The sequence below is a fragment of the Euprymna scolopes genome, chromosome 33 (assembly GCF_053919585.1).
Source record: "Euprymna scolopes isolate OS-2025 chromosome 33, ASM5391958v1, whole genome shotgun sequence".
Lineage (NCBI taxonomy): Eukaryota > Metazoa > Mollusca > Cephalopoda > Sepiida > Sepiolidae > Euprymna > Euprymna scolopes.
In genome coordinates this window covers 81,537,942-81,565,182 of record NC_136514.1, presented here as the reverse complement: position 1 = coordinate 81,565,182, position 27,241 = coordinate 81,537,942, and the positions used below count along the sequence as shown (strand labels likewise).

At 34.4% G+C, this 27,241-nt stretch overlaps 1 protein-coding gene across 2 annotated transcripts in view; it reads left to right on the top strand.

Annotated features, from left to right (window-relative positions):
• LOC145258327 (unconventional myosin-XV-like) overlaps nucleotides 1-27,241 on the top strand; it is a 597,738-nt gene that overhangs the window by 161,555 nt on the left and 408,942 nt on the right. For both annotated transcript variants that reach the window (XM_080116477.1, XM_080116478.1), the window contains exons 8-13: nucleotides 1,816-1,879; nucleotides 6,407-6,517; nucleotides 10,023-10,181; nucleotides 11,059-11,169; nucleotides 14,719-14,777; nucleotides 22,299-22,428. In XM_080116477.1, coding sequence (XP_079972603.1) covers nucleotides 1,816-1,879; nucleotides 6,407-6,517; nucleotides 10,023-10,181; nucleotides 11,059-11,169; nucleotides 14,719-14,777; nucleotides 22,299-22,428 — 634 coding nt within the window. The remainder of the gene's footprint in view (nucleotides 1-1,815; nucleotides 1,880-6,406; nucleotides 6,518-10,022; nucleotides 10,182-11,058; nucleotides 11,170-14,718; nucleotides 14,778-22,298; nucleotides 22,429-27,241) is intronic.

The following is a 27,241-nucleotide window of genomic DNA, read 5'->3' as shown; positions in this document are numbered from 1 at the left end:
AGAATCCTTTATTTACTTTACGGTAGTAGCATGCTCTTGTTCTGTCAGCCGTGACTAGATAGACGTCCTAAGTAATTCACAATTGTATTTTCCAGTCGCCCACACTGAGAATTGAACCTTCAACCTTCAGGAGAATATCACTTTTACAAGGTCAATTCTCAGTGTGGGCAACCGGAAAATACAAGTGTGAATTACATCAACATCGGCTCGTTAGAGCAGAATTTTTTTTGCAAACATAACACAATCCCAGAACTAAGGTATATTTTTTCCTTTTCTCCTCCAACTCCTCAAACCTCATCTTCAGACATCAAAGTGGACTCTTATCTCTTATCATAGCAGTGACAATATGCCTCAGTCAAAGAGTTAAAAAAAAAAAAAAAAAAAGGCAATAAAATGTCTATATACTTTGGACAAAGGCATTTTCAACTGCGGAAAGATATTAAGACTTTAAAATAAACTAGCAGGGAGACCCGACATTGCCCAGGATTGAATGATGATCAATGAATGTTTCACACTCCCATATTTTTATTCTCATCGAAATTGATGAAATCACCCATTTTTCAATCAAATCGATTCTCTGCTCTAGAAGGAAACCCATCGCGCTGCATGGAGAGGAATCTTCACATGCCTCACTGCAGCAACTTAGTCCACAATATATTGTAATCTACATTGCACTGTAGAGAACTTACTGTTTTTTAGAAAACTATTTTTTATATATAATGGTTCGAATTAAAATTTAAAATGCAGTAGTCAAGTATCAGTGTTTCCATTGTACTTTAAACAGGAACACTCATTTCGATTGCGCCCCTGTCATATTAAAGAACCTACTGTTGATTTTATATACCTGGCCTTATTTCTAGTGCAGTGTTAATGGCTTGAATTTAAGTTTAAAATGAAAAAAAAATCAAGTATCATGGTGCAATTGTTCTTTAAACAGAAACACACACCTGTCATCAAAGAACTTGCTGTTGATTTTATATGTCAAGCCTTTCAGCTTGTGGTGTGGCTATAAAATTTCTCAAATGCACTTGTGATGTTAGGCTGTGTAAGGTGTTAACTTTGGCCAAAATCGCCTGTTTCTTTCATCAGATTACTTCAATTATCGATTATACATACTTATCAAAGACATTCCGATAAACAACCTAATTAAGAATTCTATCCGACTGACACTGCCACCCTCTCAATTTTCTTTTAGGTTTATAGTATTTGCAAGTGGGTATCTTGACAACTATTATCAAGCTTAACTTTGAAGGAAATATTTTGATAAAACCTCTCACAAAATGAGGTGTCTATTCCGAAAGCCATTCGAGAGGTTGGGAGGGGTCTATTCAGACAGTTGTTCTTAACATAGGGAGGTTGGGGGGTATATTGCGAAAGCCGTTCTTAATATAAAGAGGTCGGAGGTGTCTATTCTGAAAGCTGGACTTAACATGAGGAGGTTGGAGGTTGGGCAACAACAACAACCATAGTTTAATTTTTTACGAGGGTTGGGGGCATGCTTCCACTAGGCAACACCGGTTAACAGGTCCTGCTAGTATTATAATAAAGATAAAAATCAGTTTTACTATATTTTATCGATCAGCTATTGATACGAACAGAAATCAAATCAGGGGGAGATAAGCCAGTTTGTCATTTAACCAAGTAATAATAATTCCTTTTATATAATAGTAAAGATAAATAAATTTATTAAAAAAAAAAAAAGAAAAATAATTTAATTTTGGTTTTCAAAAATATTCTTTCAATTGTTATATCAACATTACATGTGTGGATTTCTTCACTCTTGTTAATAGCCATGTTTTAATTTTTTTTGTTCAGGGGAGTCCTGAAGGGAGCCCGGACATCACAGTATCTTCTGGAAAAATCCCGCATTGTCAAGCAAGTAAGTGATTTTATGTAACCTTTCATGACATTAAATACAACTTGTACGTAGTCATCTATTTTTGTCGATTGATTAGTAATACAGGGTGACCCAAAAAAACAAAAGCTAAATGGAGGGCATCTGGAACATATGCTATAAAACGGAGAAAAAAAAAAGGCCAAAGACCCTAGTGTTTTTATGTGATGTTTTGAATATAATTATGTTATGACTAAAGTTTCATTTCATTCGGACAAAACACGAAGAAACGGGGCCTAATTAGAGTTGGGGCCCGTTTTTTTTTGGGGGGGGTCATCTTGTATTAATAGGACGAATTTATACAACGTTTTTGGCCAATGTAATCTCCGACCTTCTTTAAGTGGATCTTGTTGAACTTCAGAATCTTTATGACAACATAGAAATATACACCGATGGGTCTAAAACTATAAACGGAACAAGTGCAGCATGCACAGATGGACAAAATCAATATCAAATACAACTGCCCAACGAGGCTTCAATATATACAGCCGAACTGCAGACCATCAAAATAGCTCTCAAAGACATCAACGAACAAAAAGCCATAATATATACAGACTCCCTATCCTGTATCATGGCCCTTGAAGAAAAATCTAAACACCCTTTTATCACAGAAATTATGCAAGAATACAATGAAATAACCGAAAAAAAAAAACAATAAAAAAATTATAATAGCTTGGATACCAAGTCATGTCGGCATTCCAGGAAATGAAAAGGCAGACAAACTGGCTAAAAAAGCCACAAACCACCAAATGAAAAAATTAAAATACCACACACAGACCTAAAAAGAAAAATCAACGAATATATAGAAAGCAAGTGGCAAGAGGAATGGAACAAATGCACTGCAAACAAATTGCATGAACATCAACCAATAATTAAAAAAAAAAAAAAAATTTTTAAAGGAAGAAGAGAAGAAATTGTACTAAACCGAATAAGAATTGGACATACAAAATTAACTCATTCCTACCTAATCAAAGCGGAGGAAACACCAAATTGCACACTCTGCAACCAACAACTAACAATTAAACATCTACTGACAGAATGTAGAAAACACAAACACACTCAAAAGAAATATTTTAAAACAACAAACATTAGAAAAGTGTTCCAAGAAGTGGAACCCCAACAAATCATAAACTATTTAAAAGAAACAAATGTATTCAAACTCCTATAAAGTAAACAAGTAAAATTCATTTTAGAAAAACAAATCTCTTACAACTAAAACAATTTTTCGGAAAACCTAAAACATCTTGCTTCAAAAGATAAACTTTTTTAAGAAACTTAAAAAATTTCTACAAGAAACTGAAAACCTATTATATCAACAAAACTTTTTTGGCATTAAATGACTCTTAGAGGTTGAAATGCCGTTAAACAAACACGCTCACTCACTCACTCTTTATGACAAATTCAGGAACTTGTATAGAATTTTGAATGGAACCCTTTATTAAATCTGCAGAGTCTCATCCCGCCAGCCAAGACACATCTGAAGAAGGTCGGAGATTACATCATCTGAAACATTCAAGATGATAATAATTGAATAATCAGAGGAGAAAGTGAATCTTTTTGTTTGTTTTCGGTAGCCATGTAATTCTCACGTCCCTTGTTTTTTATCATCCAACTTTCCATGAAAAATATAATAATGCAAATTGGCATAAAAAAATATAATAATCGAAATTTCCATGAAAAATATAATAATGCAAATTGGCATAAAAAATATAACAATCCAACTTTCCATGAAAAATATAATAATGCAAATTGGCATAAAAAAATATAATAATCGAAATTTCCATGAAAAATATAATAATGCAAATTGGCATAAAAAATATAACAATCCAACTTTCCATGAAAAATATAATAATGCAAATTGGCATAAAAAAATATAATAATCGAAATTTCCATGAAAAATATAATAATGCAAATTGGCATAAAAAATATAACAATCCAACTTTCCATGAAAAATGGGTCCTGGATATGACCTTAAACTATATCCAGTGATGAGGCCCCAGCTTGCGGGCTTTGGGGAGTGTGGAGCCACCCTTTAATTATCATTGCTCCCAGGTCCACTCTGACCCGGAGTGGTAGTGCCTGTTAGGGTCCCAACTATGGGTTAAATAGAAACCGACTTGAAAATAAATATATTCTATTAAAAATTTTTTTCTTCAAAATCTTTGGATTTGGCATTAAATAACCTGAAAAGGGTTGATATACTGTAAAACAAAAACAATTAACCAATCCATGAAAAATGTAATAACCCAAATTTCCATGAAAAATATAATCCAAATTGGCATGACAAATATGATAATCCAAATTTCCATGAAAAATATAATCCAAATTGGCATGACAAATATGATAATCCAAATTTCCATGAAAAATATAATCCAAATTGGCATGACAAATATGATAATCCAAATTTCCATGAAAAATATAATCCAAATTGGCATGACAAATATGATAATCCAAATTTCAAAATTAAAAAAAAATTTTTTTCTTTAATTATTGTTTAATTCTAACTTTTTTAGACATCATGTGTAGTTGCTGCAGGCTAATTTGTCACTAGAAGGTTTTCCATAATTTTTTGGTGTTCACTAATATTTTCAACTGATTCCGGAAGTTTTTCCTGTTTGTTTATAAAATAAGCAAACACTCTTTATTACTTATACAGAAGAATATACCAAATTTATGGTGGTTTGTTTTTTATTTTTTTACTTTTAGTTGGATATACAAACACACACACACACACACACACACACACACACACACACACACACACACACATTAGCCCTTTATATATATTAGATTACTTATTGCTACTTGTTACTCAAAGAATGCTGGGGATTTTGTCAGCCAAATTGTGCAAGTTAAACAAATTGAACAATTGAGTTTTATTTCCCCATTTGAAACAAATTACCTGCATTTCGGTCGGCATTAAATGGTCCACTAAGGTTGAATACCTACTAAACACTATCACTGAATGTCTAAAATCTCTCTCTGTATAGGGTTTCGTCAGGATAACCTTGCATGAAGATACTTTTTTTTTACAAGTAAACACTGACTAAATATTCCAAATCAAATAGTATTCGCAGCTCAAATAAGATATCATCGGAACAGCTAACCCACACTGTCTTTTACGAGGAATGGTGCACTTCTCCAAGTGATATCTTGAATGAAAGCACGAAGTTCCACCAGACTAGATGAATTCTTCTCCTGGAACCCGATAAGATCATAAGAAAAATATACTATAACATATTTAAATGGTCAATTGGGAAGAATGAAATTATGTTCTTGACTTCTTTACTAACTCAATGTTTGAGCGGTAAAGGGGAACTTTATTGGAAGATTTAAATATCTGTGAACCTTATATAGAGATTGAGTGTTAGGGTCCCTTTGATTTCCGAGAACTTTGTCCGGAGGTAAAATGAAACAAACCAACTTACTTGCTTGTACTTGCGGCGGCTATCATCCTGGTCGGATTGAGTCGATTTCCACCTAAGCACAAACTGCATCTCAAACCATTGCAGTCCAGTTTCGATGATTCCCAACAGCAGAGACCAACTACATGTGGTTCTAATAGTACCGCAAGGTCACTCTTAATTGCTGTTACTCAGGTCTTCAGCTGCCCTCTGACATATTTGCAGGGAAGAGAGAGGATCCTGCAAATGAGCTCTCCTTCTGGTCGACAAGCTGCATGTCCAAACCACCGTAGATATCAAAAAAAAGGATAGATGATAGCGTAGGTTTAGTCTTCAGCAGAGAGTAGAAACCAGAACACAATCTCCACGGCAGCAACGCAGAATGCTGTAAAGACATCATTGGAGACTTTCAGTTTGTGCAGATCCGCCACTATCATAGACCATGTCTGATAGCCATATAGAAGGATGGTCCTCACCATCGCCTGATGGATGCATCTCTTTATTTCCTGTTAGGACCACAGAGACTGGTTGAGACAAAAGAAGGTGAACCACACGAACGAGTTATCTCCCTTGATTTGTTATTAGTCAAAATATGAGCTTCCACAAAGTCAGGAGTTAAAAAAGGGGTGTTTATTTAGAATTACACTAATTAAAAAAAATAAAAATGCAGAAAAATCTTTGATAGTCAGGAACAAAGATGTTATATTCCAAAAATCATGTAAATTGATTAAGTAGTTTTTTTTTGTTTTTGTTTTTTTAACTAGGAAAATTAAATTTTATTTTAACAGGGTCTGGGAGCCACTATTTATTTTTTTTTTATTCAATTGTGACAATTGAATTCGGTTAATGAGATTTTGTTTGTATTCAAAATAATTAAAAAGTTTCAATCGCTAAAAATGATAAATTTTGATTTTTCTTGGTTAAAACCACAAGATGAGAATAGTAGCGCAAATAATCCAAATGGTATGAATCATCAATTGTTTTCTTGTATCATGTTGATGCCAATAAAAAATGTCGTACCAAAATAATAAACCAAAGCAGCACCAAAGATTTTCATCGTTTTTTTTTTAAATTTTGTTTATTTTTCTGTATTTTCATTTCATTCTAGTCAAAAGACGAAAGAAATTACCACATTTTCTACGAGATGCTTACCATGAAAAAGGCCGAAAGAAGTAAATATGGATTACAGACAGCTTCAGAATATTTTTATCTAAATCAGGTAATATTCCTATTCATACCTATGCTACAAAGAAGATGGGCTCCCTGTACCATGCTAGAAAATTACTCAAACTTGCGTGTGACATATATCTCTACAAAGCTACTATTCACCCATGCATGGAGCATTGTATATAATAATATGAGTCTAATAATGGATGATACTGCCAAGTCCGCTGCAAAGGATTTATATTTAATTATTTAAGTTAGTTATTGCTACTAAGACAAAGCGCCTTTTTTTTAACAGTTACAAAAGACCTTTCCAACTATTGGTCACCATGACTAAGAGTACTCTTCCTGTGATTTCAATGTCCAAACTCCTCAATCTAACATTCTCATGAAGTGGAGCAAATACATAGAAGAAATTGTCAAGTCTGCTGCAAAGAAGGTGGCCTCCCTCTACTGGGCTAGAAAACTTTTCTCACCTGCTAATATCCTATATTTCCATAAATCGTGTTCATGGAGTATTGTTGTCACAGTATAGTTTCTAATCTTATACGTCTCATACTGTCTACCTCGCTCCAACCCCTGTCCCATCACTGCAGTATGACATCACTGCACTCGTTTTACAAGTATTTTCATGTTAGTGGAATAGTAACTGGGTTGTGTCTATATTTTATTATTGGGAAGTGATATTTTCAACTGGAAGAACTATGAATTTAATAGCTGTCCAGTTTTTAAATCTCCGAAAAAGCTACATGGTAAACAGCTGATGATCCACCTTTTCTATTTAACAATTTAAGTTAAGGTTTTTTTTTTTTTCTTTTTTTCTTTTTTTTACTATAATATAGTTACATTCCCTTTTTTTTTAATTTTAAATTTTCTAATGTTAAGTTGATTTGTGCAAGTGCTAAGTCTGCAAGATATCGAACTTAGCATCTCTTGGAATTTAAACTGCATTTTTAATTTAATTTTATTATACTTTTTTATAAAATACTCAAAGCTTTTTTATTATATGTGTGTGTGTGTGTGTGTGTGTAAAGACTTGGGATATATATATATTTGTAGTCATCGACATACAGTCCTGTTTCATTGTATCACAGCTCATCAGTACCGCTAGACTAGCACCTCTCCCAAGCTGAGGATTGAAGCTAGAACCACCGTGTTGACAGCAGTTCTACCGATCGACCCACGGGATCAGCGCCCGTAAATTATCTCGCTAAATGTCTATTTAAACAAACGTTTGTCCACCACTTTTACAGTGCTCTAACCGCTTGTTTATAAAAAAAACCGGTGAGCATCGCATTTTTCAGCCAATTAAAAATAAAATAAATAAGTCAACATTAAATAATATTTCTAAAAAAACAATTAATAACATGGAGTTAATTATTAAAATATTATTTTTTTAATGAAATATGCAAATGAGGTTACTTATTGAATGTAGATTTCCTGTCAATAAATAGTACGTGTAGAAATTTCGCTGGAATGAAAGTGTGTGTAGATGTCTGTTTTTAGTATGAAAATTAATTTATGAAATAGCGTACCTTTTGTACATGTTAAATTGTGGTCAGACAGACAGAAATACGATTTTATCATTCAAACATAGTAGTGCTTGAATTTATGGTTAAGTGGCAGTTTTAATCATTTAGTACTGCTTTAAAGCTTCACCGCTCACTCATTTTTCAACCAATTTTCAAACAATTATTACAGTTTATATATAGATCACCTTCTCAGCTAATATTGTGAAAAATTTTTATTTCAATTTTCGTTTAGTAAAACAAAAGTTATGATGAATTTTCTAATGTTTAAAATCGTAAAAATATGTAAGGAGGTGAGCGACGCTTTTTATGACTGGTTTCCATAGCAACCGCATCACTTCAGCGACTACTGTTGCTACTAATTCACTGCTGTCGTGAAAAGAGAAGTAACACCTAAAACCGAATGAAAGGGAGATAACTAGGGAAATTTATTGAAAGCAGACAAGTGCCGTACATTGGTATTACACGTGTTTATGGGGAAAAAAAAAAAAAAAATTAGACTGAAATTAAACAAAGAACAAGTGAATTTATTGGAAGCCTAGAAATTACAATAGAAAAATGTGAGCATGAAAAGTAATATGGTTAAGCTTAAACATGGAAAAGTAAAGGACTAGTTGTTAAAACTGGAAAAGAAAAGGGCAAGATATTCTAGTACCAAATATAATAAATTTATAACTTGAAATATTGCAGCATTAAGAATTTGTTTTTTAATTCAATTTATAACATTATATAATCAATTCTTAATGCTGCAATATTTTAAGTTATAAATTTATATCTGTTACTAAAATATCTTGTCCTTTTCTTTTTCATTTTAACAATTAGTCCTTTACTTTTCCATGTTTAAGCTTAACCATATTACTTTTTTATGCTCGCATTTTTCTATTGTAATTTTGATATATATTGTTGAAAAAGTGTCGGCATCTTGAAATCAAAGATTATAGAATAAACAAACTTGTTTTTGAGTGCAAGTAAAAGCAGATGAGGTCACTTCTTGAATGTAGATTTCCTTTGAATAAATAGTATATATAGTAATCTGGCGTTTGTTTTTATTATCTATATGTTAATAGGATCGCGTGTGTGTTATTTATCCGAGTGACTGTTGGTTTATTGTCATGGACTTCCATTTCTTGTAATAAATAATTTTTACCAAGAATTCTTCATAAGTTTTGGTTTCAATTATAGCTGAAGAAACGAAAGTTTATATATATATATATATATATATATATATATATATATATATATATATATATATTAAAATATAATTCAATGAATTTTCTAAAACTCTCATTGAAATGAAGTGGTTGAGTTTCATATCAAAGAATTTTTATTATTCTAAGCAAGACAAAGAATGCTTTAGAAAATTAATCTCCTTAACCTATAGGGTTTCGATGTCTACCATCTCATCAGAGGAGAGAAAATATTAGCAAATAGTTATAAAGGTATGCACCCTATTTGCTAAAGTCAGTGAGACATGGACAGTCAAAGTGAAAATAATACATTTATCAGAAGTCCTGTAGCAGGAGGATTTGTAGAAAAAGGATATGAATGTTTTTGTAGATCCAGCTTACTTGGTAAAATCCATGTTATACGTTCTTTACATCCGTTTGGTAATAATGTCCAAGCTATATATATATAGCTTGGACATTATTACCAAACGGATGTAAAGAACGTATATATATATATATATATATATATATATATATGAGAGAGAGAGAATAATGAAAATAGTATTCCGACGAAACAGAAATAAAAAGTAACAAACTTCGTTATGTGTTCAACATTTCGAAATAAACACATAACTCAGTTCCTTTTCATTTATATATATATATATATATATATATATATATATATATATATATATATATATATATATATATATATATGTGTGTGTGTGTGTGTAAAATTAGATAGTCCTCCAGTCCACACCAATATTACAAAAATAATAGAAAGAGTACTACATAAAAATAATGGAAAATTAACAGAAAAAAAAAATTGTTTTATTTTGTTTAATTTTTGCTTTTTGTAAATTAGGGAGAAAGTTGTACAATTACTGGCCGAGTCGATGCGGACAATTTCCAATTACTGACCCGATCTTTAAACGTTCTTGGCTTCACGGAAGACGAAAGGGATACCATCAACAGGATTTTGGCATCAGTTTTGCACCTTGGAAATATTTACTTCACAGTTGATGTAAGTATTTTTACGCGCTTATTTGTATGATTAGGCATTCGTACAATTTATAGAAGTTTGGTTTAACGTCAACACTTCACTCCGCATATTCAGATTTTTTTGTCCATTTTTTTCTTTCGGTTACTTTCGCAGAACAAATCCTGGCCTTCGGGTCAAGATCAAAGTGTAGTATCTATTCTTCAGATCTACACTTCAATTTCTTGTTCTCTGTCAGTGAAGGAGAAATCCTTCAAATCCTTCACGACTGAGACAATTTTTATTTTTGTTTCTTTTCTCCACATTAAAAAACGACCCTGGTGTCTAACTCTGTCCCGTGGGGAGGCATTGTAAATAGGAACTTTCACAGAACAAAAAAAGAGAAATAAAATTGTTTTCAGACGCTTTTTTTTTTTTTTTTTTACACATTGATCACCACTTATCAAGGCCCGGAAGCCACTCAGGGATAAGGGTTACACAAACTTTATTACGTCTGAAACATTAGCATGCTAAGTGTAGCGAACACGTGATATCTGTCTATATAAATAAAAATATTATATAATCAAATGCTTATTTAAAAAGCTAGTGTAATTAAGTCAAAAAGAAATTATTTTTTGCTGGATACCATATCAGCATTGAAGGAAACGAATTTGCTGAGTCAGCAGTAAAAACTGACTTAAACTGCAAGTATCTTCATTCAACACGTGGTTAACCAAACTCTGTCATGTTGAAGCCGTGCAGGCGTAATTAGGAAAGTACCATGAAGAAATGCCTTTTATTTCAACAACAAAAAAAAAGAAACTGAATGGAATTTCTTTCTTTTAGTATTTGGCACATTAAAATATTATTTTAATGAGAGTTTTACGTTTATTCATTTTTTCCTCTCTTTTTTCTTTTTCAGTCCGATTCTGATGTAATCAATTTGGGTTCGGAGGCAGAAATAAAATGGATCAGTCATCTTTTGAAACTTTCTTCAAGTTGGCTCAAAACTGATTTGACCACAAGAGTGATGGTACGTCAAAACAAAGCAAATCTCACTATAATGGAGATTTCGTGTCTGTTTTTAATTTTTAATTCTCAAAAAAGTATTGCGACATATAACATCAATATTGTATGTCCAATATATCTACAAGGAATCTTTTTAGGACTTAATATGAATGCAGTACCAAATACTTACTAGTAGGAAAGTCTTTGTGTAAATTATAATGTCCTCTATATATATATATATATATATATATATATATATATATATATATATATATATACTAGCATTTCAGCCTGGCGTTGCCCGGGTGTTTGGAGGTGTATGCTGAGCAAAAAAAAAAAAAAGCGGTCAATTTTTTTAACTTTGACCCCTATCATGACCCCTTAAAATTTGTTTTGGGCTCAAATCAAGTTATTAAGTTAGATCCATGTCCAAGGAACCTATATCTAAAATTTCAAGTGTTTAGACCCAAAATTGTCAGGAGTTTGGTAGAGTTCTCAAAGGTCAAATCGTTGAACTTTGACCCCCTTAACAGTTAAATTTCTGGCCGAGAACGGATTACAAAAATTTTTCCCAAATCTCAGTACCTTATATATCAAATTTCGAGTCTGTAGACTTAAAATTGACAGAGTTATTGCCTAGGGAAATGTACACACAGACACGTTCACTTATATATATTTTATCATCACAAAAGAAATTAAAACTAAGTTAAAATTTACAATTACATTTATTGTTCGACAGTTTCCTTATCTATATATATAAAAAAGGAAGTGTTGAACATTAAATTTAATTGTAAATTTTAACTTATAATTTTAATTTCTTTTCTTTTCTAACAAGCTCTACTCTCTATTGTGTTTGTATTGAGCTTTTTATTTGATTGGAATTAATATATTAATATATATTCATATTGAAGTTTACACTTGCTTGTATCAGGTAAACATTTCATTCTCATTGTCTTGATTATATATATATTAAATGAAAGATGAGGAATAAAAGTTATATATAACTGTATTATATCATCAGAATAATAAGGAAAACTTAAGGGGAAATTTCAATAAAATCTCTTTAGGCTATGGCATTTTGAAGCTAAATGCTTCTCATCAGAAGAGAATAAGAGCCAGAATTATATGAAAAAACTGGCTTAATGACATTTAGAAATGAAATGGGAATGAAGGAATAGGATAAAAAGGTAAAACGTAATTAAAAGTAGGTAAAACATATTTAAGTGGTAAATAGGAAGTGTAATATACATGTAGGTAATTATTCATAGTGGCCTGTGTTTTTTTTTTTAGTTATATAATAATAGTAAATAATGATAATGATCTCATTTATAAAACTTACTATGTTTGTCTGTCTGTCTCTATAAAATAACATCCAAAATTACCTTTAGTCTCTTTAATAAGGTCTTTTTTTTTTTTTTCGCACTAATTGTTGTAAAATTATTTTTTTAATAAGGTCCTTTCTTGGCACTGAGTATTGCCATGGAATTAGGAAAAACTCTTTAACAGAGTCACCGACACTGGTTTAGCAGCAGCAGCAGCAGCAGCCATATGCAAATGAGCAAGCCGGCTGTGCAATGTGACGTTACAGCAGAGACAAAAAGGACACACGTGTTCAAAGAAGCACGTGTTCGAGACGTATTCAATAATAGCGGGGGGGGGGCGGCTTTTCCCAGTTTTTAAATGCGCTTAAATATGATATTTTAATTTGTCCCAATTTTGTACATATTATTATAAAGCTGTAATTTCAAAAGAAGAAAAAAGTATTTGGGTGCCATCAGCTAGAATCGAAACCAAAAGCAAAACTGTAGCATTCAAAGCTGGTGACGTTACCACTATTCCAACGTGACACGCATATGAACTGGTTAAAAATAAACTAAGATGAATGAAAAAAATGCATACCGATTTTTTTCAATTTTGACCTCTTTAAAACTATTTTAACCGGCTTAAGGTCCATAAAAGAATGTTCCATAAAAATCCAATCATGTGAGGCCGCGAGCACCAATCTAAAACTTATAGTTGAAAATATGGAGACAGACAGCGAGTTTTATAAATCAGATTAGTGTAACAGAGCCACTGACACTGGGTTAGCATCAGCAGCAGCAGCAGCCATATGCAAATGAGCAAGCTGGTTGCACGATGTTATGTCGCAACAACAAAAAGGACACATGTTCAAAGAAACGCGTGTTCGTGTTGCGGAGCATTCAAGACGTGTTAGAAATATGAAAGAGTAGAAAAAGGATGTGTTCAAGACACGAGTGTTCGGTGAAATGGGATTCAAGATGTGTTCGAGACATGTGGGTGGTGTCAGAGCAGGGACGAAAAGTCACACACTGCTAGGAAAGGAGAAATAAACTGTTTTAAATATTTAGAAAAAAATGCATTGTTGGTAATACCAGATATAAAGGGAGTCTACATCGTGTTTCGTCCGTTAAAATGCAACAACGCCATTAAAAATGGTGTGCAGCGTTACAACTTTGAAGAAGGATATTTTGCCTGAAAATTTTAAGATCAAAGTAAAAATAAAAATGATATAATCCATAGATCTATAAAAGTGAAAATGTGTGTGTGTGTGTGTGTGTGTGTGTGTGTGTGTGTGTGTGTGTGTGTGTGTGTGTGTGTGTGTGGGAGGACACTTCTCAACCTATATACTCTACAGATTCTTGATTTACAGCCTTGAAATTTTGTATATAGGGCATTCAGATATATGGAAAACTTTTTAATCGGTTTTCATCTAGAAAAAAGGGCTGCTAAGGGGTAAAAATTGAAAACTTGGTACATGGGGTGGGGTCCATCAGATTTTTATCTGTTTGTCAACTGTGTCGCAAATGCATATGCATGAATCATTCAGGTGACAGATTCCTTATGTTACTCTTGCATAATTTGACCCAAATTCTCATGAATTCCCGTCAAGCATGAATCTGGCAAGACCGGCAATCATCGGTGTCAGCCGAGCATTGTTCAAATGTTGAAACGCTAACTTGACTTTTTATTTTATTTATTTAATATTTTTTTTTTCGGTTATGTTTTTAGTAATTTTTAAGGTGATATTAAAGTGGGGGGGGGGTGACTTTTTACTTTCTGATTAGTTACTTATTTATTATTTATTTATTATTTTGTTTAATTGAATTTTTGGGAGTTTGATTAGCCAATGAAAAAGCGCTATCTAAATGGAAGCAGACGAGATTTGAATTGGAAGAAAGCGACTAAACCAAAAAAAAAAAAGAAAAACTGACAAACAAATATATTTTCAAACTCGTCAAACAAAAAAATGACAAGCAAGAAAATAAATCTATACATGTTAGAAAAAGAAATGAAAACATCGATGCAAAGAATCTCATATTGTCAGGAGAAGAAATTGCTGTCCCCCCAAAATGAGGTGCAACAATTGTAAACGGTTGTGACAATATATTCGGTTTTATTTATATATATATATATATATATATATATATATATATATATATAGATATAAAAATTTTTTTAATAAAACCGAAAATGTTATTTTCATGAACAAAGATATTTTAAGCTAATTCAATTTTATTTGAATTTTTATGTTTTCCTTTTCTGTGTGTTTTAGGAAGCTCGAGAAGAAAAGGTGTTCACCCCTTTGTCAATGGAACAGGCCCAAGATGCAAGGTTGGAATCATTAATTTTTTTTTTTTTTAATCTGTTAATTCTTTCATTCATAAACAAGAAATTAAAGTTCATCAAACCTTGCTTAATTGGTGTCTATGAATAAACAAAGAAAAGAAGAGTGAAAATGATGATGATAATAAGAATGATAATAAATAAGTAAACATTATGTAGCAATATATGCAAATAACAATGATTAGAATACTAAACTAATTAAGCTTAAAAATAAATCTTATTCTCTGCTTGACAGCTCAACTAATCCCACTTCCGGTTCTCTTTTTTATATTTTCCATTTTTTTTTTTTTCCATTCTTTTGGTTGCTTTCTTTTTGAGAAAGGGATGATATTCTCAAATTATTAAAGAAAATAAGTAGATGTACGAAGATTTGAAAATACAAGACCGACATTCGTTTGTCTATTTTTGTTCATATGTCACAATCACTTTGACACCCTGTTTCCTACATTTTTGATACTCTTCCATATTTATTTACCACAATGCTTCAAGTAAACTACCTTTCCCTATTATTTATTTTTTATTTTTATTGATATTTTTTTTATTGGCACTTACAAGTAATATACCAAAACGATGTGAGTTCTTGGCTAGAAAAAACAGATTTCAGCTTAAAATAAGAGCCTCCAATGTACGTGATTTCTCCAAAGCTTTATCTCCTTATTATTTATTGTTTTTTTTTTTTTTGCCGTTATTTGTGTGGATTTTATTTCTTCTCTTTTTTTGTCTTTCTTTTCCTTTTTCCTGTTTTTTTTTCTCTTTCTTCCACTTTGTCTCTCCTTTTCTTCCTCTCCCCTATTATGACAGTTCTTGCTGAAAACTGGAAATGCTAATTTTGCCGTGAAGACTTCAAATGATTCATGATGGATTTAAGGGAGTTAGATGACTTTTGTTTCATCAAAGAATGACTTCCTGTCTCCTTCCATCACATTCACACCGAATGTATTTCTCTTAATTTGGGCTTCAGTTACTTGGTTGGCGGGCATAAAGATTATATATAATTCCAGTTGATCTTGTTTTTATTCCAGTCCTTCTTCACCATGATGAACAGGAGAGAGAAATGCCAGATTGAATTTTTGACTCCAACTGCTTTTTATTTGAGACAGGAGTTGAAGCTTTATTGATAATGCAGAACATATTAGATTGGAGACTTTTTTTTTTATACTCATGTTCACTCTTTACAAAACATCGCCATTTGGACGTAAGGGACTACTATTTGGGGCCACGTCTAGAAAAGATAAACAAATATTTGTTTATGTTACATTTAAACTTCTGCATATCAGTACAGCCAGGGAAGCAGGCAGCAGGAAGGGAATTCCAAAGTTTAGCTGTTCAAGAGAAGAAACTATTATAATAGAAAGCTTTTTGGCATCTAGGGACCTCAACAGTAAAGGGGTGAGATCTTAGTGCTAAACGGGTTTGTTAGGGTTAGGGATGGGGGATATGGTACAAGTGCAATGAGTTCATCAGAACACATTCCATTAAAACAGGCACAGAGATGCAACATTGTGGCGATGGGACAGGGGTTGAAGCCTAGTTGACAAAGTGGAACGTATTAGATTGACAACTCTTTTTTGGACTTTATCTAAGAAGGAGAGACTAGTGGTAGATGCACCAGCCTAGATGCGGCAACAATACTCCATGTATGGGCGAATAGTGGCCTTGTAGAGGTACAGGATACTCTCAGGTGTGAGTAGTCTTTTAGCTCAATAGAGGGAACCCACCTTCTTTGCAGCAGCCTTTGCAATGTCCTCTATGTATTTGTTCCAGTTCATATTGCCCACAAATGTTAGGCCAGCCAGAGCAGGGAGAGAGAGGGAGGGTGTTGTCAGTTTTACCTTTTATACACTCGGTCATGTGACTGGGAGCTGGCTTGTGATTGGGCAAGCCAGTAAGATTTATATCTCAAGCCGCAAGATTTTGCCTCTGCCAGTTATTGTGGCAATTTTTCGACTGCTACAAGGGGTTTGAGATTGAGATGCAGATAAATACATGCAGCAATTCTATGGATATCAATAATGTAAAATTATTATTATTATTATTTTTTTTTTTAAGATTTTACAACTGGAGGAATCGCTAGGATGATGAGTCGTGGTTGGTTGGTTGCATTCTCCATTGTGATTTCCTCTCTCTGTTATAATCATGTGATTTCTCAAGAGAAGATAAAGATAAATTCTGCCTCCATCTCTCTCACAAAGGCAAATTAATCCTGTTTTAAATCTCTTCTCAAAATATGTCTTGGCAAGGGAGATAATTTTAGGGAACAATAGTTATTTCCCTAGCATAAAAATATTATAGGCGGAGTTATACATTGAAAATATTGAAGGCAGATTAATCCTGCTTTAAATGAGGTAAGCGCTACAAACAAAAACCGGAGAAAAACGCGGTAAAAGTTTAGTTTAGTGGCTATACTGGGCATTAGTCGATTTCTACTCCTGTTTCGGTCTGAATTTTATTCATTCAATGTTTACACATTTTAATCGTGCATTTTTCGAGTATAAATGGGATAAAATAAATTAACTTTTTATTTAAAATGCATCCTCATGTAATAATGCGATGGGAAACATTTTTATTGCCTACACGGACTTATTTTCCCATATCACTCACAAACCCTATTCAGTGACATAACCATATCGAGTTTTTTTTTTTTTCAATAATATTTTGTCAGAAAAAGAAACCTAGTTAGAAGGGGAGATTACTCCCAACAGAAAAATCGGATTATTTCCCTTGCTTTAAAACTTATACTAGAATTTTAGTCAAAAGTTATAATGGTTCTGCAAAGTTTGTAGACTTGTCTTACAGGATTTATTTTTATTATTGTTTTTTCATCAGATATAAGCTTGCCTTTCAGATTCAAATTATACATCCATCGTAAAATAGTCATATCGTTTCTCGTCATGCAAAACATGTCTTCAACCCTACTTTGACCAGGTTTCACTTTCATTCTCATACTGTGTACACATGTCCGATAGACTCTTCCCTTCGTCAAAAATGGTAATGCTCTGCTAGTTAGTAATGACAAAAGTTCTCTGAACTTAGTCCATTCACTCTTAACTCTAGCAATCCCACTAGCACCTGCTCTACCGTGTGCTCCAATGATAACAAAAAAAACTTCTTGACAAATAGGCACAAACTTTTCAGATTCCAATTCTGATACTCCAGAAAGTTCTGATTTTCCCGACTCGATTCTGATTAATCATCGCAGCACAATTTGGAATTTCAAAGTTTGTCTTCGACCAGGTTTCACTTCCATGCATGATAACAATGAGTCATAAGATTGCATGCATGATAACAATGAGTCATAAGATTGCATGCATGATAACAATGAGTCATAAGATTGCATGCATGATAACAATGAGTCATAAGATTGCATGCATGATAACAATGAGTCATAAGATTGCATGCATGATAACAAGGAATGCAAATGCCTGATAAACATTTCTGCTGGTTGACACTCTGCTAGTTAGTAATGGCAGAAGTTCCCTGAAATTAGTCCATTCACTCTTAACTCTAGCAATCACACTAGAACCTGCTCCACCGTGTGCTCCAATTATGACAAAAAACTTCTTTGCCATCCAGAGATATTTTCTCCACATTAATCTTGAGTCTCTAACAGTTCCTGCACACAAACACACTCTCCATGCAACACATGTCCTCAACTCTTATTGTTCTTGCACACAAATCGACTAACCTCTGAAGCCGTCATATCTAAGCCTGTCTTTAAGACTTGCATTTCACATCCATCGTATCATTTTCATATCATTTCTCTCCATGCAAGTGAGTTTACGAGGGTTATTCCAAAATAAAAATGTCCTATATTTTTTAATCCCCCAAAATTGAAAAGCTAGAAAATGGGAGTGAGCAGTTAGGGATTTTTATTCTCAACCTATAAACCAAAGATTAAACCATTCCTGTAATGACCTGGTCTCTGTTGATTGCAGTGTAATGCTGGTTCTGTGTAGTTCTAGGAGGTCCACCCTCCCAGGTTTTGTGTTCATTCTTAGAGAAGGAGTTTATTGCTAATCGTCTTAGGCGCTCTTACCGAGAACTGCCAATAGGCACTTTTTGCAGGTCTGAGTGCCCCTCATTGGGGGCACTGAATCCTCAATTCCAACTTTCAGGCTCTGGTGCCTAAGTTCTTGTAGTGGAAGAGAACTAAATACTATTGCCATTCTCAATGTACTTTGGCTGTTCATGGGCGTCTGAAGCCCCTTTTGTCATAAAAGGGTCGTTCTAAGAGTAAAACCTCCCTTTTTTTTATTTTGTAATCCCAAAAATTTGAAGAGCTACGAAGATGGAAGTCGTACCATTAAAACGAGCGATCTTTTGTGCTCCAGAATTTATTTTTCTACATAGTCATCACCATTCTCAATGCACTTTTGCCAGGATTTCAATGGCGTTTCTCTGTTTCTGAGGAACGTACTTGACAGGGGTTGCATCATTAGAGTCTCACACCATCAATATCTGCAACGGAGAAATGAAACTTTTATATCATGAATGCATCAATTCTGAAAGATTGTCTATAGTTTCTTGTGATTGAACGATATTTTATTTATTTTTTTTTTTTTGGAAAGTAATCTTATTTTAGTCACGTAAATTCTTTCGCGTTGAGAAAAAACAACATCAGAGTTATGTTTGTGCTTCTCCCACGATGAAACGTTTACTTAATCCCCTAGGCTCTCTTTTTTTTCTTTCCTACTCTCTTTATCCCAACTGATCGTAAACTCGCCTGCGAAAAATGAAAAAGCAAACGGACACAAAAATCTAAATATAAGGGCCAGGTATGCTCTTAAATGGGGCACTGTTATCATATCTGGGCAGGAACTGCTTGGTGCGCCCTATCCACCCTTGATAGAGTTCAAAACCAGCTTTGAAACTTAGTAGGTAATGTCCTTTTCTCTTCCCTGCAACCTCTTTTCCAGAGAAGAGATGTTGCGAGCCTGTCTCTACTCTATCATTATTTTTATGGCAAGTGTTCAACTGAGCTCTACACCTTGCCCCTGCCAAACTTTCACAAAAAAACACTCGACTAGCTAAAACCACTATAAACGAATTCCCTCACTCTCTGTGCTTAAATTTAAATGCAGATTCCATGAGCAAAGCTTCTTTCCCAGAGATACCTGCCTGTGGAACACTGTTTTGCTGGCCTGCTTCCTACAACATGATAGCCTTCAAATCCAATGTAAACAAATTTTTGTTAAGCCGTCCCCATAAATAATCAAATTCTATCCAATTTACACCATTAACGATTACTACACTACCACCTTACATTCATTAACCCTTATCCTTGAGTGGCGTTTTGGCCTTGATATGTAACTTCCAAGTAAAAAAAAAAAAAAATCTCAGAATTCAGCGCTAAATCTTTCAACGAAAACCACTGTCTTTGCGCTTCTTGGCTGTCTCAAACTCCAGTTCTTTTTCTCGCTCATTCGTCCCTTTAATCGGCAACATGTTGGCTCATATGCAAACTATTGGCATGTGTGTTACGATTTGGAAAAAAAAAAAAAAAAAGAAATGCATCCACAAAATTACGTTTCTTTTTTTTTTTTTTCTTCCCGATCTCGTCACCTGACAAGCCAAACGGAGGTACAATCGCTTGCGCAAATAATAATGAATGCAAATGCCTGATAAACATTTCCGTTGGTCAACACTTAGTAAAGGCAGAAGTTCCCTGAAATTAGTCCATCCACTCTTAACTCTAGCAATCACACTAGAACCTGCTCCACCGTGTGCTCCACTGATAACAAAAAACTTCTTTGCCATCCAGAGATATTTTCTCCACATTAATCTTGAGTCTCTAACAGTTCCTGCACACAAACACACTCTCCATGCAACACATGTCCTCAACCCCAAAACATTCTATTACAGTATTTGCTTATTTGCAGACGGTTATCCTAATCTTCATAGTTGTTGTTTCAACATGTTTCTATTACAAATTCAGTTATCATAGCAATGCAGTTTGCAATCTCCTCTGATCCATTCGGACGGAATAAAAAAAAAGGAGGCATTACTTTTGCAATGTCTCGGTGCATGTTGCATATGAGAAATACAAACACGAGAACATGACATTATTCTATAAGAACAAATAAAGATGATTGTTCATCTTAATTTTTGTGATACAGATTAATAATGTACATTATTTACCAATAGCCTGGAATGTGAACAGACATCTCGCTGCTCAACTCCCTACATAGTATCGCTGCAACTAATGTCTCCGATAGTAGCCCCTTACTTCAAAGTGACACTGTGCCTTGTTTGGTGTGAAAAAGGGGGGGGGGAGCGGAGAACATACCAAAAAAAAAAAAAAAAAAAGCGGAGAACATACAAAAAAAAAAAAAAAAAAATAGGCGAGACTGATGATGAAGATGAGCACCAAGAAAGAAGGGATGAAAATGGAATTAAAAAAAAAAAAGTAAATATAACTCTCCAGACTGTTACATATGTGAAATGTTTTTTAAGTGGTGTTGGAGTAGTCCATTATATTCCTTAAGAGGTAGTTTGGGTTACTCCACAACTGCTTTCATTGTATCGTCAATATCCTCCATCATGGAGGAAGAGATGCACACTTGGTTCAGACGTCCTGCAATTTCTCTCTTGGCTATCTCATTGTCTCGACTGTCCGTTTCGGGCTCAGATTGAAGGTAAATTTTCGAGATTGGCTCTGAGGGAATACTACTGCCAAATGAGATGCTGCTGCAGCCAGACGGGGTTCGTGAGTGGCCCATGTGAGATTTTGGGCTGTGTTGGAATAGATCTAGATGTTCTCTTGGGGAGGGGATCTAAGGGATGTTCTCTTGGATGTCCTTTTCAATCATGGCTACCATTTCTACGTACGACTGGCGGTCTTTCTCAGTTAATTCCATCGGCAGAGTACATCGCAAGGAACAGAAGACAAGTAATAACTCGACTCATTTTTCCATTGAAACAACCACCATTTATTTCCACCACTTTAACATGATCCCCAGTCTGCGCGCACATTCTCTTTATAATCTTTTTCCTTGCCGTAACGTCACCTCACACATGACTTGATCATTCACATACAGTTACCATACGTACGTCTACGCTTTGTTATATCATCTTGGCTGTTATTCTCACAACATTTCCAATGATGTAAATTCTAATCACCTTCGGGTGCGTCTTGCCAGATGCTGGGATTTCTACAGAACCTCAGAACTCTTTCTTTTATTTTGTCCTTTAGTCCTCACGTTCCATGATCAATCTTTCTGACAAAGGGGAAAGAATTGCTGCTTTCTGGGTCAGAATCTATTCCATCTAACACTTATCATGGACAAGTTTTTGACTTTCAAATGTTTTTAAAAAAAAAAAATCCTTACAGCAAGTGGTCTCATGTCTTGTCTGGAGCGATTAAAAAAAGAAAACAGATTAAAAAAAAAAAAAACATTCAGGAATAGCTTGCTCTAGTTCCAGCAACTGTAACAAATCGTAATTTGCAATTATATTCATAGCAACACCTTTACATTCACTGAAATATTCTTTTTTTTTTATATTATTCAGAGATGCCATCGCAAAAGCCTTGTACAGCTGTCTTTTTGCCTGGCTTGTCGAACGCCTGAATCAGATTATATATCGTCCAGCCCGAGAGAAAGCCACAACTATGGGTCTTTTGGATATTTTTGGCTTTGAGGTAAATCTATCTATAAAAGTGAAAAAATGTGTGTGTGTGTGTGTGTGTGTGTGTGTGTGTGTGTGTGTGTGTGTGTACATTTCTCTACCAAACTACTCTGTCAATTTTCGTTCTAGAAACTCGAGATTTGACATAAGGAGTATTGAGATTTTGGAAAATTGTTTTAATTGGTTTAATTAGTTTTCAGCCGGAAATTTGGCTGTCAAAGGGGGCAAAGTTCAACGATTTGACCTTTGAAAACTCTACCAAACTCCTCCGCCAGTTTTGGGTCTGAACATTTGAAATTTTAAATGTAGGTTACTTGGACATGGATCAAATATTTAATTTGATTTAAACCTCAAAAATAAATATTAAGGGGTCAAAATTGGGGTCAAAGTTAAAAAAAAAATTTAACCTCTGCGGTCTCTACCAAATCATTCAGCCAATTTTTGGTCTAAAAATTTGAAATTTACATAAAGGGTATTCAGAGATAGAGCAAGCTTTTGAATCGGTTTGGGTCGAAAATTTGAGTATCCAAGAGGTCAAAGTTCAAAGGATTTGACCTTTGCGGTGTCTACTTAACTACTCAGCAAATTTTGGGTCTAAACATTTAAAATTTATACATAACGGGTATTCAGACATGCGGCAAACATTTTAATCATTTCTGGAGCGAAAATTTGGCTTCCAAAAAGTCAAAGTTAAAAGAGTTGATCTTTGCAGATTCTACCAAATTTCTCCGTCAATTTTAGGTCTAAACATTTGAAATTTTAAATGTAGCTAACTTGGACATAGGTAAAACTTTTTATGTTGATTTGAGACCAAAATGTTAACGGGTCAAAATTGGGGTCCAAGTTATAAAAAATTAACCACTGTGGTTTCTACGAAATTACTCAGACAATTTTTGGTCTAAACATTTGAAATCTTACATAATTTGTATTCACACGTAGGGCAAGTTATGAACAGTACATAGGGTCCGAGCTAAGCCGGCTGAACTGCTAGTATATATATAAAAGTGAAATTGTCTGTGTGTCTGTCTGTCTGTGTACATTTCCCTACCAAATAACTCTGTCAATTTTTAGTCTACAGACTCGAAATTTGACATAAGGGCTATTGAGATTTGGGAAAATCTTTTTAATCAGTTTTCGGCCAGAAATTTGGCTGCCAATGTTCAACAATTTGACCTTTGAAAATTCTACCAAACTCATCCGCCAATTTTGGGTCTAAACACTTGAAATTTTAGATGTCAAGGATCAAACTTTTAACTTGATTTGAGCCCTAAATTTTTTTTTTTATAAAGGAGTTACCACATTTATCAAGGCCCACAGGTCACTCGAAGATCAGGGTTAATGAGTAATCGTTAGAGGTGGAAATTTGGTAAATTTTATTTTTTTTTTTACATGGAGTTCATCACTTATCAAGGCCCAGGGGCCACTCGGGGATAAACGTTATTGTGTGTACAGTAATCAATGGGATAGTGTAGTGATAGTATTGGAGAATTGATAAAGTGTCATTACTTAAGGGGGCGGTTCATCAGGAATTTGTTTGTGTTGAACTTGAAGACATCCAAGTTGAAGTCGGGAGGGAAACAGGCAAGCGGAACAGAGTTCCACAGGTGTGAAGTTCTAAGAAAGAAGCTTTGTTCATGGAATCTGCATTTTGATTTAGGCACGGATAAGGAGTGGGGAAATTTATTGACAGTGGTTTCAACTAGTCAGGTGTTATTTGAAAAAGATTGGCGAGGGATGACCAGAGAATGGAGCTCAGACGAGCACTTGCCATGGAAATAACGATAAAACAAAGATAGGCTCGCTACGTCTCTTCTGTGGACTTGGATTACTTAAATGGACAGCACATCAAGAACTTGTTTATGTTGGAATTGAAGGCAACCATATTGTAGTCGGCTGGAAAGCAGGCAAATGGAAGAGAGTTCCACAGACGTGCAGTTCTAAGAAAGAAGCTTTGTTCATGGAATCTAAGTCTAGGTTAAGGCACAGATAAAGAGTTGGGCAAATTATTGATAATGGTTTCAGCTAGATGAGTGTTTTTGTGAAAGTTTTGCAAGGAGGAACCATAGATTTTTAAGGCTAAGTAATAAAATTAAATAAGAAGGAATTAATTTTAGTCTTTCTTTTATAAGGAATTAAATTGGTCTGTAGCAGAAACAAATAGAACTCGTTTTCTTGTGCATCAGTGCCTCCCCTGACTGTGCGATATGGCACATACTGACCAATCAGAGGCATAGCGCAGGGATCTTCCTTACCCCCCTAAGGAACTCTAACTGCTTCCGTTCCGAATGAGAAAAACTCCTTCTTTTCCAGCCAGATGCCAAAGAGAGCGGACCTGTTTCCTCACTCTCTCTCTCTGCCTACACCAGTATAGACGATTCCCACTTGAGAATAACTACCAGGCAAAGGCAGACAAGTTTTATCCGAGTTATATCTTTTTGGTATCTTACCCTGACTCGCTTCAATAAACGGTTTCCTTGTTAAGTTTTACAAAGTTGTTTGTTCATTTATTCAGTAGCTTGTGTTGAATTATTTATTTTATTAGGGAGTGCCCGAAAAGCACTAACTCAACTCCCTAAAGATCTCTCCCCTTGTGAATGAACTTCTCTCCCCAATAAAACCTTTAAAATCGCAACAAGTCGCTAGATAAAAACTAGCATGAATTAAATGCCTATGTTAAACGGCCATTGGATGAAGCAGCAATACAGATGAACAGCCACAGACATGGAAAGTGACAATGGGAACAACAAAGACCAAACCGTATGCAAAAAAGACTTTTATTAATTGACAAAACATACTAGAAGCAGGTATTGAATAATTAGAAATTACATCACGTGTTCAGGACAGAATTTCAATGTAGTTGGAGATGACAAAGCAGCCGGACGAGACATGCCCGACAATGTAGAAATCTAAGAGAATTAGAAATGTAAGGAACTAGGGAAGTTGTTATATATTGCAGAACATGGTTGAGTTTTTCAAAGGAAAAATAATAACATTAATTTTTGGTGCATTTTAGGCCAGAAAGTCAGTATCTTCGGATAGTATGATATCTGGTAGCACCACAGTTAATCTCTCCCAGTAGTCCTAGCTGTTGGGGTGTGATGACAGTCTACAGTATCACAATTGTGGTTAACAATTTTATTCAACACGCTTCCCTAGAGAGGAACTAGGACAGTTGTTATATACTCGGACCCTACGCCGGTAGGGATTATGTTAACTTGTATGAATTTCGAGATGTTACATTAAGTACATGTCAGGATGCCCTGGCGACGAACAGAGATGGACCCAGTGCACCTAGCATGATTGATGTGCGGGTTCAGATGTGAATTCCTTAAATAAAATGTGCTAGAAGCAGATGTTGAATAATCTATAAATATAAAAACGAAAATGTATGTATGTATGTTTGTATGTGTGTTCGCTTTTTCTGTATGTCTACAAAAGGCTTTTTTCAGAAGCGGTCGGTCGGTTCACAACTTTTTAAAACTTTTTATATCACATATAAATCGTAATATCTCACAGTTAACAACGAAGCTCGCTTGTCTTTAATTTGCTCGATTTCGGAAAGACAAATATTCAATATTTGTCGCTCGCCGCATGTGGGTTAGTCATTTTCCTATAACATCTTGGGGGGAAAAAAAAAGCGTTCAGCAGTAAATGAAATACTATCTCGCAGTCAAACTTGACCTCATTAACTCATTAAAACGGGCACCTGCCAAATCCAAGTAATTAAATAAATTCAAACGTGTTTCCGTTAGCATCTCGTGGTAGGGCAATGGTTAACATTGCACTTTTTTTTTTTTTTACACTTTGCCTTAAGGGTTCGGGTTCGATCCTCATACTTACCTACCAAAACATTTTTTTAACCTCCCCCCACCCTCGGAGTTTCCACACACATCTCCAAACACCCGGGCAACGCCGGGTACCCCTCGCTAGTTAGATAGAAATAACATCAAGTGTTTGGGACAGTTTTGAGGCAGTTGAAGGTAGGGAACTAGCTGGATCAGACTTGCCCAACAATGTAGAAATGTAAGAGAATATTTCCCCCGAGACCTGTCTATTCATCAACCATTTTAAAAGCTAAGTAAAAACATTAAGTAAGAAGGAATCAATTTTTTTTGTCTCTCTCCCCTATTGTGAACGGATTTTTCTCCTCAATAAAACCTTTGAAACTGACAATAAATCTCCATTATGTTTCTATATACTAGTTTTATTCATGTTGAGTTAAATAGAAGATCACAACCACTAGTGGATCAACAACCACACATAAAAATAATGAAGACCAGATTGTATGTAAAAAAGACTCTTATTAACTGATATGTGTGGTTTTTTTTTTTTTTTTTTTTTTTTTTTGGTTTTTTTTTTTAGCAATAATACATATGTGCTCCATGTACGTGTTTGTGTGAAAAGACTGTGATTCCGTTACAGTCTCAGACGGCCTTAAAATTGATCAATTGTTGGGTTATGCTCGAGTTTACTATTACTCTAAGTACAAGTATGGAAGAATATAGAACTGCACGCCCATGGAACTCTGTTACATTTTCCTGCTTTCCAACCGACTACAATATGGTCGTCTTCAAGTCCAACATAAACAAGTTCTTGATGAGCCATCCCCTCAAGTAATCCAAATTTCCACTACTAAGGATTACTACGACATTTTCCCATTGACTACTGTACACTCATGAACCCTTATCCTCGAGTGGCCTCTGGGCCTTGATAAGTGGTGACTCCTTTATAAAAAAAATAGTATACATATCGGCATGAAATTGGTTACCCATGAACCACAGCAAAAGAGTTGACATGTGATTCCATTTGTTTTACATTTTGTTTTT